Raw genomic sequence first — 19819 nt, forward strand, 5'->3', positions numbered from 1 at the left:
TTTGGTTGATGTGTGCCTCCGGTGATGTGCTCGGTGTTATGGTCACCCCAAGGTCTTTCTCCCTGGGTGAGGTCTGTAGTCTTTGTCCACCTAGCCTATACTCTGTCTGCGGTCTTCTTTGCCCCTCCCCAATCTTCATGACTTTGCATTTGGCTGGATTGAATTCGAGAAGCCAGTTACTGGACTACATGTCCAGCTTCTCCAGGTCTCTTTGCAGTCCTTCCTCATCCTCGTCTGATTTAATTCTTCTCATCAACTTCACATCATCTGCGAACAGGGACACTTCAGAGTCTATTCCTTCCATCATGTCGTGTGTGTTTGTGCATGCATATTTGTGTGTTTGTGCATGCATGTTTGTGTATGTTTATGCAAGCATTTTTGTGTATGTGTTTGTGCATGCATGTTTGTGCATATGTGTATGTATATGTATATGTACATGTATGTGTTTGTGTGTTTGTGTATGCATGTTTGTGTGTTTTTGCATGCATGTTTGTGTGTGTTTGTGCATGCATGTTTGTGTGTGTTTGTGCATGCATGTTTGTGTGTTTTTGCATGCATGTTTGTGTGTTTTTGCATGCATGTTTGTGTATGTGTGTTTGTACTCACCTAGCTGAGGTTGCATTGGTCGAGTCCAAGCTCCTGGCCCCGCCTCTTCACTGGTCACATGCATGTCTGTGTGTGTGCATGCATGTTTGTGTATGTTTGTGCATGCATGTTTGTGTGTGTGTTTGTGCATGCATGTTTGTGTGTGTGTGTTTGTGCATGCATGTTTGTGTATGTTTGTGCATGCATGTTTGTGTGTGTGTTTGTGCATGCATGTTTGTGTGTGTGTGTTTGTGCATGCATGTTTGTGTGTGTGTGTTTGTGCATGCATGTTTGTGTGTGTGTTTGTGCATGTATGTTTGTGTATGTTTGTGCATGCATGCTTGTGTGTGTGTTTGTGCATGCATGTTTGTGTGTGTGTTTGTGCATGCATGTTTGTGTGTGTGTGTTTGTGCATGCATGTTTGTGTGTGTGTGTTTGTGCATGCATGTTTGTGTGTGTGTTTGTGCATGCATGTTTGTGTGTGTGTTTGTGCATGTATGTTTGTGTATGTTTGTGCATGCATGTTTGTGTGTGTGTTTGTGCATGTATGTCTGTGTATGTGTGTTTGTACTCACCTAGTTGAGGTTGCGGGGGTCGAGTTCGAGCTCCTGGCCCCGCCTCTTCACTGATCGCTACTAGGTCACTCTCCCTGAGCCGTGAGCTTTATCATACCTCTGCTTAAAGCTATGTATGGATCCTGCCTCCACTACATCGCTTCCCAAACTATTCCACTTACTGACTACTCTGTGGCTGAAGAAATACTTCCTAACATCCCTGTGATTCATCTGTGTCTTCAGCTTCCAACTGTGTCCCCTTGTTACTGTGTCCAATCTCTGGAACATCCTGTCTTTGTCCACCTTGTCAATTCCTCTCAGTATTTTGTATGTCGTTATCATGTCCCCCCTATCCCTCCTGTCCTCCAGTGTTGTCAGGTTGATTTCCCTTAACCTCTCCTCGTAGGACATACCTCTTAGCTCTGGGACTAGTCTTGTTGCAAACCTTTGCACTTTCTCTAGTTTCTTCACGTGCTTGGCTAGGTGTGGGTTCCAAACTGGTGCCGCATACTCCAATATGGGCCTAACATACACGGTGTACAGGGTCCTGAATGCTGTTCTGAGGTTTGCTAGGCGCCCATATGCTGCAGCAGTTATTTGGTTGATGTGCGCTTCAGGAGATGTGCCTGGTGTTATACTCACCCCAAGATCTTTTTCCTTGAGTGAGGTTTGTAGTCTCTGACCCCCTAGACTGTACTCCGTCTGCGGCCTTCTTTGCCCTTCCCCAATCTTCATGACTTTGCACTTGGTGGGATTGAACTCCAGGAGCCAATTGCTGGACCAGGTCTGCAGCCTGTCTAGATCCCTTTGTAGTTCTGCCTGGTCTTCGATCGAGTGAATTCTTCTCATCAACTTCACGTCATCTGCAAACAGGGACACCTCAGAGTCTATTCCTTCCGTCATGTCGTTCACAAATACATGCATGTCTGTGTTTGTGCATGCATGTCTGTGTGTTTGTGCATGCATGTCTGTGTGTTTGTGCATGCATGTTTGTGTATGTTTGTGCATGCATGTTTGTGTGTGTGTTTGTGCATGCATGTTTGTGTATGTTTGTGCATGCATGTTTGTGTGTGTGTTTGTGCATGCATGTTTGTGTGTGTTTGTGTATACGTGTATGTATGTGTATATGTAGATGTACAAGTATGTATGCGTATGTATGCATATGTATATGTATGTATGTTTTTTAAACACAGCCATCTCCCACAGAGGAAGGATGGCCCAAAAAAGAAAGAAATACTTTCACCATCATTCACACAATATCACTGTCTTTGCAGAGGCACCCAGATATATCCAAACCCTTCCTTTAAAGTGTAGACATTGTACTTCCCACCTCCAGGACTCAAGCCCGGCTAACTGGTTTCCCTGAATCCCTTCACAAAACATTACCCTCCTCACACACCAACAGTCTGTCAGGTTCCATAAACCATTCATCTCTGTTCACTCCTATCTAACAGATTCATGAATGCTGCATATCCAGGCCCCTTGCACACAAAACCTCTTTTACCCCTTCTCTCCATCCTTTCCTATGACAACCCTTACCCCTCCTCCCCTCCACTACAGATTTATACACCCTCCAAGTCAACCTATTTTGCTCCATCCTCTCTAAATAACCAAACCACCTCAGTAACCCCTCTTCAGCCCTCTGAATACTTTTAGTAACTTTGCACCTCCTCCTACGAATTCTCTGCATAATATTTACACCACACACATTGCCCTTAGTATGTATGTATGCATATGTATGTAGGTATCTATGTATATGGGTCTGTATGTATATGTATGTGGCAACCTCTATCCTGCCTTCCCTCCACTACAATTATAGACACTCTCCAAGTCATGATATTTTTCTGCATCCACCCTAAATGTCCACACCACCTCAAAAGACGTTCATATGTTAATAACCCTTCTACTGTGTAAGATGCATTCTTTATATCATAAATATCAACTAAAGTTAAGGCTTTGCATGGAAGTGTTACCTTGTAAAAGCAAACATGCTAAAGAGAGTAGCATCGAGATAGCAAGAATTCTGATGGCCCTGGATCCCTCGATTTTTGCCAAACATGGCCCGTACCTCGTCTGGGGTGGAGAGAGGAGCTACGCTACCTCCTACTGGCTGACAGTCCATGCTACCAAATGCTAGGAGTATGGGAAGAAAATAAAGACAATTACTTTACATAAAGAAATAATAAAGGAAGGAACTGTAACACAAATGAATTACCTCTACAAATGGAGGCAATAATATGGCTATAAAGGATGTCATATTCAACTCCTGCTTCCAAATCTGAATTTTGCTTAAAGAGAAAGTGTTTTGAGATCATTGTAGTCTACTACTTAACAGAGCAACACCACTAAATACATGACACAAAGGTTTTAGCTTATGAATGGAACAATTTACTGAAATGTATGAAATATAGAAATTAGAAAATATATAAAAAATATAATAAAAGCAAATACCTGAGTGAAAGAGAAATATGTCTTGATCCTCAGAGCACATAAGCTCATAGCTTGTGTTGTTAGTAAGACACTTAACATGCATATACACACCACATGCCTCAAGAAGGTGCATCACTCTTATAATTTCAGTACAGCACACATTTAATGTCAAATTTAGTATATATTAATGTTGTCAGTCAGCATCAAGAAAAAATACTGTACCACTAAAAAATTTCTAGAACAAAACTAAGGGTATGATGATGTAGATGCTGACACAGAAAAGCAACCAAATTACTGAGTCATTTGGAGATTATATAAAAATTTACCATATTTGATAAAGCTTTATAAAATCACCTTCAAGAACAGTAAATTGCTTACTTAAGAGAACACAAAAGTGGAATGCTGGGAGTTTTCAAATACCTCGAGAGGATCTCTCTGGAAGGAAAATAAAACTTTCTTGACATGACATTTTGTTAACACAACAATCCAGTTTATCACAATAAAAATGAGATTATATTATGTATACAGTATTTTGATTTTATGTGAAAATATTATTCTATGTTTTCAACTCCTACCCAGGATATATAAACTCTCTTAATCAACCGAGTTTGCATCCATCCTTTCTAAATGACTAATCCAATTCAACAGCTTGTAATTTTCATTGTATAATATTCCCGTGTAGCTGGGCACTGCACTAGGCTTACTGGCCCTTTCATGTTTGAATGCTACAGCTGCATAAGAACACAGAATTGAACAGCAATGCAGTAGGTCTACTGGTCCATGCTAGGCAGGTCATCAAGTGAAATCCATCTCACTCACATTTTTAAAGCTACCCAGACTGCTCTACTCCCTGACAACCTTCACCTGACACCCCCCCCCCTCCTCCTTACTATATATATATGAGCATGTCTTTGATTTCCTTTGGAAAGTTCACATTCATGTCACAATCATAAAGGTTACTTATTGTCTCGAGTCTTTTATCACTCCTTATCAGCCACTGCCACAATTTCTCATTATGTCAAAGTAGTTTTATATACTAACTCGACAGAAAATTTATTTAAAAAACTTTTTATTAATAATGATTGTAGGAAAAATAGATGTAAAATATAAAAACTTTATAATTTCTTCTAAATTAGTAATACAAAAATTGATTTGAGCAGTTTCATTTTCATGAAAAAATGACTAACTGCTTAACACATTATACAATGTAAGGCTTAAATCTTTTAACTTACATCATAATAAGTTTATAATCATAATGCATAGCATTTTATTTTGGAAGCAGGAAGAGAGAGAGAAAGGAGGGAGGGAAGGAAAGAATGGGAAGGATGGAGAGGGAGAGGAGGATGAGAAGGATGAAAAGAGCAGGATGTTAGGAATGGAAAGGGAGGGAAGGGAGGGATGGAGAGGGAGGAGAGAGACAAAGGGAGGGAAGGTATGGGGAGGATGAGGAGTGAGATGAAGTGGCTAATTTACACATGCCATCAATCAATTACGGTACACCATTAATATACTGTACATGAATAAGGAATTAATTAAGGTACATGAAATACTAATAGGACATTTACCTAGACTAGCTCTTGGATTGGACGATATGGATTCTAGGAAACGACTGTCTTTATGACACATACGCAGCGGGACAAACAATGCTTTCCCAGTTGGACATGTAAAATACCTCTTGCCACTGAAGGTTCCATCTGATAGACCATCTTCCGCATCTTCCTGTAATTTTATTTACTTTTAAAAAATGCCAAATGCAGTGAAATAATTCCCCAAGTGATACATTCCTACACTGTATTTGTATAAAAAGTAAAAAGTTTTTTTCTTGAAGTAAGATGCTTCTCTTAGCACTGATGTTACTAATTCAGTTTAATTAATATATAGCAGGTGGGGGCCAGTCCATGGCTCAAAGTAACTTTTTTGCTCATTAATGAGGCTTATGAGATAATATCCATGTTTACTTCTTTTCCTGGATACTGTCTTAATGAACTGCAATGGATGAGGAAATGAGTTGCATGCAGCTCACAAGTCATGGCTTAGCCATACCTGGTAAACTTCTTTTCTTCATTTGGTAAATCAATAAAAAATTACTTTATCAGTTATTAGCAATTATAAATTTGGGCCTAAATCACCTCACATAAATTTCCAACTAAATATCATTTTCAAGTTATTTCCGTACTTCTTTACTTAGCTGCTTTACCGCTTCAGCAATTCAATTATCATTATATACTGTACACAGAAAAAGCTAATCCAGTTGGGATCATATTCCTGGGGAATATGACTACAACAATGTCCTAGATGCACTAGAAGACAAAAAGAATGCAGATGAAATATACACAGACTTTGCAAAAGCCTTCAACAAGTGTGACCATGCCGTAATAGCGCACAAAATGCGTGCTAAAGGAATAAAAGGAAAAGTCGGTCGATGGGTCTATAATTTCCTCACTAACAGAACACAGAGAGTAGTAGTAAACAGAGTCAAGTCTGAGGCGGGTACGGTGAAAAGCTCTGTTCCACAAGGAACAGTACTCGCTCCCATCTTGTTCCTCATCCTCATATCTGACATAGACAAGGATGTAAGCCGCAGCACCGTATCTTCCTTTGCAGATGACACCCGAATCTGCATGACAGTGTCTCCCACTGCAGACACTACAAGGCTCCAGGCAAACATCAACCAAATCTTTCAATGGGCTGCAGAAAACAATATGAAGTTCAACGATGAGAAATTTCAATTACTCCGATGTGGTAAACACGAAGAAATTAAAACTTCATCAGAGTATAAAACAAATTCCAGCCACACAATAGAGCGAAACACCAACGTCAAAGACCTGGGAGTGATCATGTCGGAGGATCTCACCTTCAAGGACCATAACATTGTATCAATCGCATCTGCTAGAAAAATGACAGGATGGATAATGAGAACCTTCAAAACTAGGGATGCCAAGCCCATGATGACACTCTTCAGGTCGCTTGTTCTATCTAGGCTGGAATACTGCTGCACACTAACAGCACCTTTCAAGGCAGGTGAAATTGCTGACCTAGAAATGATACAGAGAACCTTCACGGCACGCATAACGGAGATTAAACACCTCAATTACTGGGAGCGCTTAAAGTTCCTGAACCTGTACTCCTTGGAATGCAGGTGGGAAAGATACATGATTATATACACCTGGAAAATCCTAGAGGGACTAATATCAAATTTGCACATGAAAATCATTTTCTCCGAAAGCAAAAGACTCGGTAGACGATGCAACATCCCCCATTGAAAAGCAGGGGTGCCACTAGCACGCTAAGAGACAACACAATAAGTGTCAGGCCCCCAAGACTGTTCAACTGCCTCCCCCAGCATACATAAGGGGGATTACCAATAGACCCCTGGCTGTCTTCAAGCAGGCACTGGACAGGCACCTAAAGTCGGTACCTGACCAGCCGGGCTGTGGCTCGTATGTTGGATTGCGTGCAGCCAGCATTAACAGCCTGGTTGATCAGGCCCTGTTCCACCATGAGGCCTGGTCACAGACCAGGCCGCAGGGGCGTTGATCCCCGGAACTCTCTCCAGGTAAACTCCAGGAATGGGAGGTACTTAAGTTTAATCCAAGAAAAAAGACAGCTCCAGTTTCTTAAATCAAGAGCTATTCACCAGCATCAAGGCTTTTTATATTTAATTTGTACCTCTTCACCAAGAGTTATGAGGCATCTTAAACACAGCTTTGTTAACAGCAATATTTTATTTCTAGTTTCTAATCTTGCTAAAACAAGGTTCTAAATAGTAGGACTGAACACCGATTCAAAATCTTTATCATCCAGATTCTTTACAGGGAATTTCATTAATTTTTAACATTATTCTAGAGTTTAGTGCATTTTCATATTTGAATCAAACACTTTTCTCTTAATAACATTCATATACATAACTATTATCCTTGTAGAAACACCTAACAATATTTGGCAATCATCTGTATACACAAAGGAGGATTAAACTTCCCAAAGCAATGACTGAGAACTCTGAACTCTGACAAACTCACCATCTCCACACCGGCAACTTTCCTTCCTTCTTTCTTGTCTCCAGGAACAGTGCCAATCCATCTGATGACCCCAAATCTAAAAAAAAAAAAAACACAAAGTATAAAACACATAGTATAAAAATGTATCTGTGTTACTGTGTATACATAGATATGCATAAATATAACATTAACAATGTCTCTCTAAACATTTATGGCCCCTTTTCTGAGTGCATCAGATCAAAATTATATAAGAGATAGAAACACCCTTCTTTTTCTTTTTAGTAATTATTACAGGAAAAGGGGTTACTAGCCCATTGTTCCCGGCATTTTAGTTGACTTTTACAACACGCATGGCTTACGGAGGAAAGATTCTTATTCCACTTCCCCGTGGATATAAAAGGAAAAGTAATAAGACCACGAACTATTAAGATAAAATCAAAGAAAACTCAGATGAGTGTGTATAAATAAACGTGTACATGTATGTGTAGTGTGACCTAAGTGTAAGTAGAAGTAGCAAGACGTACCTGTAATCTTGCATATTTATGAGACAGACAAAAGACACCAGCAATCCTACCATCATGTAAAACAATTACAGGCTTTCGTTTTACACTCACTTGGCAGGACAATAGTATTCCCCCTGGGTGGTATTAGCAGTTTGGAGGAATATGTGTGTATCTTTATACGTATATGCTTCTAAACTGTTGTGTTCTGAGCACCTCTGCAAAAACAGTGATTATGTATGAGTGAGGTGAAAGTCTTGAATGATGATGAAAGTATTTTCTTTTTGGGGATTTTCTTTCTTTTTGGGTTACCCTGCCTCGGTGGGAGACGGCCGACTTGTTAAAAAAAAAAAAAAAATGTGTATCACAATATAAAGAACAGTTTCTAGTATCACATTTACAGTTAGACAGCATTAAAAAATCTAAATATAAAATATTTTAGTACTGGTTGAAATTTTACAAAAACTGACAACTTCAATAAAGTTGTAGATGGTACTTTTTCAACTACAAACACTATAATTTTTTATGACTGATGTTAGCAAGGTTGACACTTTGGTGGCATACAGCTTATGGCATGAAAATGTGCAATGCTAAACTGATATTTTTAACACTATGTTGGAAAAAAAAAAAAAAGGTTCTACAGTTCTTGTTTTGAATGGTCTCCCAGTAGAATCTGATCAATAATGTACATAAACTTTCCTATACAAACAATAGCAAACCATACCACGGGCGGGATTGAACCCGCGGTCAGAGAGTCTCAAAACTCCAGACCGTCGCGTTAGCCACTGGACCAGCTAGCCAGCAATTGTGTCATTACGATTTCGTGAGTCGAGTCAAACAATAGCAACTAAGAATGCCAGAGAATCAGCTTTCTGAAATGTCTTCAATTAGCAATTTCAAACCATGAGACTGACCACACACGATGGAAGACGCTTGGTTTTACCTCTTAACTTTCAACTGAACGACATCCTCTCATACAGTATCTACTTTTGAACATCTGTATGGAGTTCACTGTTGCTGTATCTCTGTTTAGCTAATTTCAATTTTTTAACACATCGGCCATTCCCCACTGAGGTCGAGTGACCCAAAAATGAAGAAACAGTTTCATCATCACTCACTTCATCACTGTCTTGCCAGAAGCGTGCTGATACTACAGCTCAAAAACTACAACATATCTCCACCCTTCCTTCAGAGTGCAGTGTTTGACATTTGCATTTAATAGCACTTGTAATTATTGAGAAAGCAGTACGTGTTCATCTGACTATCTCAAATATACCATTACAGGTACCATCCGACTTATGACCGAGCTTGGTTCCGACCAACCAGTCGTAAGTCGAAATGGACGCAAGTCAAACCTTACTACTGAATATCAACATCACATTTTTGTAATGATTTTATTTTATTGTTTTATTTCAGCATTTCATTTTTTACTTTACTTTTTATGTTGTTAGTACTGTATTTTATACTGTAAGGTTTAGGATAAACACTGTGTACAACACAAACAGCTGTTTATTTCCCAGAAATTTGGCATACAAAACACGGTTATAAGTCGAGTGGTCATATGTCGAGCAAGTCGTAAGTTGGATGGTAGGTGTACTTCTAATGACAACAGTATTCAATGCAGTGAATACTGTTAAACAAAGCATTTTACCATTGTAGAAACTTCTTCCAGCAATTAATTACAGTGGACCCCCGCATAACGATTACCTCCGAATGCGACCAATTATGTAAGTGTATTTATGTAAGTGCGTTTGTACGTGTATGTTTGGGGGTCTGAAATGGACTAATCTACTTCACAATATTCCTTATGGGAACAAATTCGGTCAGTACTGGCACCTGAACATACTTCTGGAGTGAAAAAATATCGTTAACCGGGGGTCCACTGTATGAAACTCCAAGTTGAGACTTCCATACAAGACTAGATATTCTCTGATGTTATGTAGCTTCTTGGTGAGAAACTTATCCAGTATTACACAACAAAAGGTACTTAATGTTTATGGTTTCTAGATGCATCTATGAAACCAGTAAATTAGCTCTGCCAAATGGAATAATTCTTTCTTTCAACACACCGGTCGTATCCCACCGAGGCAGGGTGGCCCAAAAGGAAAAACAAAAGTTTCTCCTTTTATATTTAGTACTATACGTATACAGGAGAAGGGGTTACTAGCCCCTTGCCCCTGGCATTTTAGTTGCCTCTTACAACACGCATGGCTTACGGAGGAAGAATTCTGTTCCACTTCCCCATGGAGAAAATGGAATAATGTATTCTATAAATATTTTTATTTGATTAGTAGGCCTTTATTATACAAGTATGTTGTGCCCTGATCGACTGCTAAATGAAGTAACAAAAGAGGATGTTACACAGGCTACAACATGGTCAAAGTTTTCTTCGAGGTTATGATTTACTGTGGATGCTACTATACCTACTGAAGAAACTGTTTAAATTTAAATCGACAAACATTCCACACTCACTAACCTTCCAGATGATATAAATGAATTAAATAACAAGATTTGTCAAGTAAACTGAACGATCTACACATTTAGTCTTCAGCTAATCAATAGTCAATATCAGGCTAGTCAGATATAAGTTACAGGACCTGTAATAAAGTGACTTTTCATAAACTATTTGTGATTGTCTACGCTGTGGCTTATACTTACCTAGGAACTTCCTTGATAACCACCTCCACCAGTGAGCCAATGTCTAGGTCCTCTTCAGTGCCCTCAACACTACCCTCGGGAGTCTCGTACACACTGCCATCTCCATCAGACACAACTTCCAACTGGTCAATCCCTAAAATACAGTTTAAATGTTTAGTAGTATTATATAACAAATAGCTGAGAATGTCTTCAAACCGTAGAAATCATACTTCTCCTGAAAAATATTTTCCCTGGGAAATTACTTTCCCCAAGGAATCGTATTTTCCCGAGGAATCACATCTTTCAAGCTATAAACTGTGTTTGTAGAAACTATATACAAAGTCAATACATTTACAAAAGTAACATAATAAGATATAATCATTACATAACTATATAAATAACTGCTCATTCAAATTTACCCCGAAGAGTTAAATGATACAATGGGTTCACCGGCAACTCAGATTCTCCGAGCCCCACAATAGAGTTGTGTTCAAGATCACTGCTTATTTGCGTGGGTCGTCCACTGATTCCAGAAGATTTCCATTTGTTGTTCTTTTTATCTATATTTCGATTTAAAATTTTACTCTTGTCCCTCTGCCGAGATTTATGATCGTGGAGAGTCTCCTGTAATAAAGAGTGCAGCTGTCAATTAAAAGCACAAATGATTGAAAACATTTAATATAATCTTGACCTAAACACTGACATAGAGCAGCCCTTATATATAATTTCACATGCATGCTTAATATCACCATCAGCTATCATCTTCATTTTATTCCATTTTCCCCATCTTACTTTTCCTCTACACTTTATCTATTTCTTGTTTTCTTTCTCATTTTAATTATGCATTTTTCCTTAAGCTCTTTGGTCTAATCAATTTTTTTTTTTCAACAAGTCGGCCGTCTCCCACCAAGGCAGGGTGACCCAAAAAGAAAGAATATCCCCAAAAAGAAAATACTTTCATCATCATTCAATACTTTCACCTCACTCATACATAATCACTGTTTTTGCAGAGGCACCCAGATACAACAGAAAAGTATAATTAATATTCCGATATAATACATTCATTTGCATTTTGTATCTCGGTTACTTTTATATAGCCGGACTTGAGTCCTGGAAAAGGGAAGTACAATGCCTGCACTTTAACCCTTTCAGGGTCCAGAGGCTAAATTTCAAAGTGTGCACCAGGGTCCAAGAATTTAAAAAAAAAAAATTTTGTTATTTTTTCTTATGAAATGGTAGAGAATTTTTTTCTGAAGGTAATAAAACAAAAAGTACGATATTTGATGGAAAATTGACAAAATTATACTCTCGCGAATTTTGATGTGTCAGCAATATTTACGAATCAGCGATTTTGCCGACTTTGACTCCCATTTTAGGCCAATTACATTATTCCAGTCGACCAAATTCTTAGCTATTTCACTAGTATTACTTCTATTCTATCGATTGAGCACGAGAAATCGTCCAGTCAACTGTTTCAACTACAAAATAAAGTGATCGGAAATTGGTAATTTGGCCAATTTAACACAAAGTTCAAAATATTCCAATTTCAAAATAAGGTCCAGAATAAACAATGCAGGCATTCCTGGCACTAAACTAACATTTCCTCTGTTCATTAGCTATGTTTTCAGGCTTTAAAAATTAATTCCATTTTGAGTTTTTATTCACATAGTGAAGTTTTATTCAAACCAAAAAATAAAAGATTTACTGTTATGCAATATTGTAATAATTGTATAAATATCATCACCACATTTGTGAATGTATACTGGACCCGCCAGCTGGCATGTATTAGATGTGTGAGGTCGTTTGTTTAGTCTTGAACATTGGCAAAAATTTAACCTTTCTGCTACTTTGAGCTCAGTTTCAAGCCATTTCCAGTACTAAAACCAATCAAAATCATCTCTATTTCTGTAATATATCTCCAATTCTATCAAATGAGACCAAGAAATCGCATATACAACTATAAAAAACATATGAAAAAACACTGCAAAGTTGCTGTTTTAATCGAAAATCCCGGTCTCAGTTTTTTCTCTCATTATACACTGTGTGCTGAAGGATTTGTTTTATGTGGTGCACATATACCACATAGATATATTCTCTCATATCTAGGCCCAAATTTACCACTCACAGCTTATCAGAGTGAGCTGAGCTCATGGTATACATCTACGGTTTGGACCCTCAATGTAAAGCCGTAGATCTACGGCACAGACCTTGAAAGGGTTAAAGGAGGGGTTTGGGATATTGGGAGTTTGGAGGGATATGTTGTGTATCTTTATACGTACAGGTCTCCCACAACATTCGCGAGGGTTAGGGGATCAAGAGCCTCGCGAATGTTGAAAAACCGTGAATGTTTGGTGCCCCAATATATTGTAGGGAAATATATTACAATACTGCTTCCTTAACTTGTTGAACCATGAATAATCATAAAATACATGAAAACGTCGTAAATTGTACTAAATATATACATGTTATGCTTTAATAACGTATGTTATTTAATAACATGTATGTTAATAACATGTATGTTATTAAATACCACAGATTCCACCACTGCCTCCACCACTGCGAGTCCCTACTACCCTCCCTCCGACCCCAGCAACTGGCAGCCAGCCCTCCCACCACTCAGTGTGGTGAGTGTTTTGTTTGTTCATTATTTGCTATTAAACTACAGAATAAATAATGTAAACCCATTCATGACTGCATATTGGAATGGCTATTAGGAAAGGTATTAGACGGTGACATCATGTGTTTACTCTTGAACACTGCAAAGAATCGAACATTTCTGCTATTGCTAATAATAACAATAGTAATAATAATAATAATAATAATAATAATAATAATAATAATAATAATAATAATAAATACGATATAATTGAAGAAGGAAATTGTACAAAAATACGAGGGAGTGGTTGACACATCGTCAGTGTGACTTTGTTTATGCTGGAGTGAACATTAGTCTCCCTGCTCTTCCAAACATTTCACAATAATTCAGCGGTTGAGGCAGTGGTATTTAATAACATATATGTTATAAATAATAATAGTACATGTTATTATTAATAACAAGTCGGCCGTCTCCCATGACCCAAAAAAGAAAGAAAATCCCCAAAAAGAAAATACTTTCATCATCATTCAACACTTTCACCACACTCGCACATTATCACTGTTTTTGCAGAGGTGCTCAGAATACAACAGTCTAGAAGCATACACATATAACATGTATTATTATTAACATGTATGTATTGAATAACACATATGTTATAAATAATAATAGTACATATTATTAATAACATGTATTATTATTAACATGTATGTTATTAAATACCATTGCCTCAATCACTGCCTCTACCACTCCAGTAAAACTCAATCTACAAGCACCAAACACAATGAATTATTGTGAAATGTTTGGAAGAGCAGGGAGACTAATGTTCACTCCAGCATAAACAAAGTCACACTGACGATGTGTCAACCACTCCCTCGCATTTTTGTACAATTTCCTTCTTCAATTATATCATATTTATTATTATTATTATTATTATTATTATTATTATTATTATTATTACTATTACTATTGTTATTATTAGCTGTAGCAGAAATGTTTAATTCTTTGCAGTGTTCAAGAGTAAACACATGATGTCACCGTCTAATACCTTTCCTAATAGCCATTCCAATACGCAGTCATGAATAGGTTTACATTATTTATACTGTAGTTTAATAGCAAATAATGAACAAACAAAACACTCACCACACTGAGTGGTGGGAGGGCTGGCTGCCAGTTGCGGGGGTCGGAGGGAGGGTAGTAGGGACTCGCAGGTAGCGGGAAACTTAAATATGATTTGGCGGCTGGGAATTTGGCGGCTGGGAATTTGGCGGTTGGGAATTCGCGAATGTGTGAAGCCCGTGAAAGTTGAAAACGTGAATGTTGAGGGAGACCTGTATATGCTTCTAAGCTGTTGTATTCTTAGCACCTCTGCAAAAACAGTGATTATGTGTGAGTGAGGTGAAAGTCTTGAATGATGATGAAAGTATTTTCTTTTTGAAGATTTTTTCTTTCTTTTTGGGCTACCCTGCCTCGGTGGGAGACGGCCGACTTGTTAAAAAAAAAAAATCTTAAATGATCATTTAAAGTAGTATTACAAATCTGAGTCATGATGCTGAATGTATCCATCATAATCACCTTATTACATGATATCATATTTTTTGCAGTGCTGTAAGTCATATGAGGAGGAAGCTCCCACTCCTCAGAGTATGATGGTGGAGGGCCTCCACCCCGCTGACCAGGTGCTGACAAGTGCTCATAAGCTAGCAGGTGGAAAGGAGTCATGCTTGACATGTCACTACCAAGCTGACTGCCATTCTGTAAAAGTAAACAAATGTATAAGGTACAGGTAAAATACTAGATTATATTTTTTATTTAATAGAAAATATGAAGTGATGAGAAAAGAAGAAAGATCCTCAAAGGATGTAATGTCACTAGTGGGTTCCCATAAAAGTCAATACTTGCACCAATAATAAACATGGGCAGGTTATGCGAGGGCTAGGAAGGAGGGTCAGAGCTGGTAATTAGCAATGCTGTATCTTATTTATCCCTATCACTACTGTTTAAATTACAGTGTTCCTGGCAATTTATAGTTCATTATAGTTGTTTATTTATTTGGCTTAACATAATACAAAAGGACAGTCTCAAAGTACAGTGCATAAGAGTAATGGTTTTTTATTCTTTTTTTTTTTCAACAAACCGGCCGTATCCCACCAAGGCAGGGTGGCCCAAAAAGAAAAACGAAAGTTTGTCTTTTAAATTTAGTAATTTATACAGGAGAAGGGGTTACTAGTCCCTTGCTCCCGGCATTTTAGTCGCCTCTTACAACACGCATGGCTTACGGAGGGAGAATTCTGTTCCACTTCCCCATGGAGATAAGAGGAAATAAACAAGAACTAGAAAGAAAATAGAAGAAAACCCAAAGGGGTGTGCTTGTACATGTACGTGTAGTGTGACCTAAGTGTAAGTAGAAGTAGCAAGACATACCTGAAATCTTGCATGTTCATGAGACAGAAAAAACACATTCCCAAACTCATCCACTAACCTTTGGACACCAGCAATCCTAGCATCATGTAAAACAATTACAGGCTTTCGTTTTACACTCACTTGGCAGGACGGTAGTACCTCCCTGGGCGGTTGCTGTCTACCAACCTACTACCTATGGTTATTTATATTTGTATTATAAAACAAGTGTACAGACATATATGTACAATGTTGACAAATGATAATGAATTTAGCTCACTCCCTCCTTCCCTCCCTCCTCCCTCACCTCATCTTTCTGTATTTCTACCTCCTTTTTCTTTTCCTCTTCTACCTTGTTCTTCCTCTCCTCTTCCTCTCTGCAGTACTATGTCTCCCTCAATTTATTCAACCCAAATATAACATTCTTTGTCTTACTGCCATGGCAACATCATCTTGAAATTATAAAGTCACCATTACAAAATCTGATCAGTTTTATTATCCGGATGCAATTTTGGTGCAGTTGATAAAAGATGATTATCACTTTAAAATATTGCACTCAAAATAACTGCAATGTTGTTGCCTTAAGGCAAGGAGATTCCACAAGCTCCATTTTGTTTCAACACATACACACACATACTGCACATAAAAGATGAAGGTTTTTACTCCTACTGTATATCACTATTTACAGTGGACCCCCGGTTAACGATTTTTTTTCACTCCAGAAGTATGTTCAGGTGCCAGTACTGACCGAATTTGTTCCCATAAGAAATATTGTGAAGTAGATTAGTCCATTTCAGACCCCCAAACATACACGTACAAACGCACTTACATAAATACACTTACATAATTGGTCGCATTTGGAGGTAATCGTTATGCGGGGGTCCACTGTACTTACCTTTGAAATCAAATGTGCAGGTCTCTTCCCACTTGGGTTGCGTCCAGTCTGATCTGCATTTAGGGATTCTTTTCCAAGAAAATCTTCAGTCTTCATGAGACTTGTAACAGGCATTAGAGAAGAATGATTGACTTTAGCATCAAACAGCAACTTGCCATTCACTCTATGGTTGTCATTACCCACAGGATTCTCCTATAGAAGGGAACAAATCTCAAACAGTCAAGAAACAAAAGGGTGATGCAAATGAAACTAGTGTCACTTTTCATATACAAAAGTTGTAATTTCAATATCTTCTAAACAATATTTATTTATTTACTTAAAACTTAAAAGAATTAAGGAGTGTTTTGGGGATATATAATTCAGTGAAATGTAATGCCTTTGATGAATGTTGCTTAAAACATTAATATAGTCAGCATACTTCAAGAAGATTAATATCTGAACAACAAGGATGTAACTCTGGTAAACTACTGAGAGTATTTGTCAAAATATTTACCACAGAGGCTTTATTGATTTCATAAAATAGGAGCATTGCAAGTCTAGACAGTATTAGTTAATTCACTGTAACTTCAATGTTAACTCACAAATTCCACGCCAACCATCCATGTACCAGAATCGTTCATTCCTGGTAACTTGCCAGCCCATCGCACAACCCCCAACTCTGGATGATCTTCACTGAGCCACACTACACTTTCTCCGACACTCACGCCGCACTCCTCACTTCCACCTGCTAGTGTCATTACTCCCAAATAAGGGAGAACTACCTTACTTTACTGACTTTATAACAATACAGATCTTCAAGATAAATTAACATTATAAGTCAACCAAAGAAGCTTAAAAATGGTCACACTACAGGAGTTAAAAATACTCTTTTGTACAGTACTCTAAAACATGAAGATAAATGGCAAAATGCTAACAAGTGGTGAAATAGACACAATTGCAGAACAGAGCTTTAGTGAGATGTTTTGCCTGTGGTTCAAGCCTCTTCATTAATGCCTAACTAAAGACACTTGGTCCACAGACAAAAATCTCAATAAAGTTTCTCTCTTCAACTGTCTGCAAAAAAAAGCTTTGCCTATGTCTCAAAGAATAAACTGGGCTAAATATGTATATAAAAAAAAAGCTCCTGTATATTAGTGGCAAAAGTTAGTAATCAAGAAAAAATGAAACGTTACGAGGTAGTGAACAATACCAGGCAAATGGCACATCAGCAAATACAGATGTGGAAAAAAAAAACAGAATATGATAAAAATCTAAGTTCCAAAATCTGAAGCAACTTTTCTGATTAGCTATTCATCAGTTCACTTACTGCAGTGTAAAAACTGGTGAAGGTCTGTGTTATGTTCATAATAAGACTAAAAACTTACCTGCTGAAGACTACATTACTGTACTCATTGGTACTACCATATACGTACAGTGGAACCTCGAATTTCGAACAGCTCCCAACTCGAACAATTATGTAAGTGTATTGACTCAAGAGACCGCGGGTTCAATCCCGGCCGGGGGTATGGTTGATGTAAGTGTATTTTTGTAAGTGCTCTTGTAAGTGTATTTTTGGGGGTCTAAAAAGGACTAATCTAATTTACATTATTCCTTATGGGAACAAATTCATTTGGTAACGGCACTTGAACAGCCTTCTGGAATGAATTTTGGCTGAGATTCGAGGTACCACTGTACCACCATGTCACTGATACTACCATGTCACTGATCCTACCACATCACTGGTGCTACCACTTTCCTTTTACTGCCACATCCCTGGTACTATCATATCACAGACACTGACACTAACACAATACTACTTATAACAATTTTTCTCAAGAGCTACAAGTGATGTCACACACCAGCCAGAGAGAAAAATTTACAAAATAGGTGAGAAAATGACATCTAAACATATTTATATGAAAGAGATATAGAATAAGATTAACTCTGGGGACAGACATAAAGAACACACATCCCAATGACTATGAAAACATATTCTCTGTGCAATATGCTCTGTACCTCCTCCTCGAGTAATACGTATATCATCGGCACAAAGCCAATATTGTCTGGAAATTAATGACAGATAAAAGAAAACAAAAATTGATACAGTACAGATAAACAGACAAGTTAAGATCTTGTATTTATTTTAACAAACACAAATAAGATTTTAATTTAAGTGTCCCATAACAGGGATGCTTAGATTAAAATAAAGAGTTCACCAACCTTTTCCTCCACTTGCATGAGCTTTGCGGCGTCCACTTTCCATCCTGTCTAGATGCTCTGTACTACATAGGTCTGAAAGTGGGGTAGCAGATATCGTATATCAATTGAAAGTGCACACAAATCAAATCAGCCACGCACACTTTTAAGGTGCACAGATGCATCACAGACCTCCGTTTAAAAGACCTGCAGCAGCACCTGTGAATGAATTTGTATGATCCAGACAAGAGGCAGATGCATCACAGGGCTGTGGTTTACCTTCCTAGAAAAACTGGTATCTATTTTAATCCGGATTAAGTTAAGATTATTTCTGCCATGGCCGATGATCAGCTTTGGACCAGTTTTTTAGCTTTTGTGATCATGATGTTTATTAGGACACAAAAGAAACTTCATATAATGCCATAAATTACACACTGAGAATTTATTTTCAACAAACAGAATATAATTTTAGTCGCTGCATATAATAATTTCTCATGAAACAACTACTTAAACATATTTATAATAAATAGTATGCTTAATCTCAAGTATAAATCATACTGTACTTTTCTTAGTCATTTAAGCTGATGAATATAATAAGTTTAAAAGTTGTCATGATGAGAAGTCTTGTCTGATTCAGGAGTAACCAAGTCATTTTTATAAAAGTGACTTTCTGCTGGCAGCAGAGGAATGAGGGTTTAGTCATCAGAAGCATAGGATTAATTTCAATAATATATAAATTAGAAAAATAGCTAAATATTTGGTCTAGTTTGCAGCAGGTCGGTTCACTCTTATATTAATACTATGGTCAGCACATTCATAAATTTCCATACATACAGTTTTCACAAAAATTACACATTTATTCACTAATTTACTTCTGATCTATTTTTTCATGCTATCAACCATTCATTTCCTTAATAAGAATTATACATTTCTTTTTTAATACAATGGCCGTCTCCCACCAAGGCAGGGTGACCCAGAAACGGTAAGTTTTCTTCTTTTTACATTTAGTAATTTATACAGAGGTGAAACCATACCACGGGTGGGGATGGAAC

At 37.7% G+C, this 19819-nt stretch overlaps 1 protein-coding gene across 16 annotated transcripts in view; it reads right to left on the reverse strand.

Moving 5' to 3' along the window:
* Positions 1 to 19819, reverse strand: part of CYLD (ubiquitin carboxyl-terminal hydrolase CYLD) — a 56216-nt gene that overhangs the window by 23254 nt on the left and 13143 nt on the right. For 8 of the 16 annotated variants that reach the window (XM_070087743.1, XM_070087748.1, XM_070087754.1 and 5 more), the window contains 10 exons: positions 18792 to 18863; positions 17174 to 17331; positions 16593 to 16784; positions 14873 to 15052; positions 11124 to 11328; positions 10726 to 10858; positions 7589 to 7664; positions 5135 to 5288; positions 3990 to 4004; positions 3113 to 3272 (listed from right to left, as the gene is read on the reverse strand). In XM_070087743.1, the coding sequence (XP_069943844.1) occupies positions 3113 to 3272; positions 3990 to 4004; positions 5135 to 5288; positions 7589 to 7664; positions 10726 to 10858; positions 11124 to 11328; positions 14873 to 15052; positions 16593 to 16784; positions 17174 to 17331; positions 18792 to 18863 (1345 nt within the window). The remainder of the gene's footprint in view (positions 1 to 3112; positions 3273 to 3989; positions 4005 to 5134; positions 5289 to 7588; positions 7665 to 10725; positions 10859 to 11123; positions 11329 to 14872; positions 15053 to 16592; positions 16785 to 17173; positions 17332 to 18791; positions 18864 to 19819) is intronic. The other 8 variants (XM_070087744.1, XM_070087756.1, XM_070087757.1 and 5 more) reach the window with 4 other exon arrangements.

The sequence above is a fragment of the Cherax quadricarinatus genome, chromosome 23, assembly GCF_038502225.1.
Source record: "Cherax quadricarinatus isolate ZL_2023a chromosome 23, ASM3850222v1, whole genome shotgun sequence".
NCBI lineage: Eukaryota > Metazoa > Arthropoda > Malacostraca > Decapoda > Parastacidae > Cherax > Cherax quadricarinatus.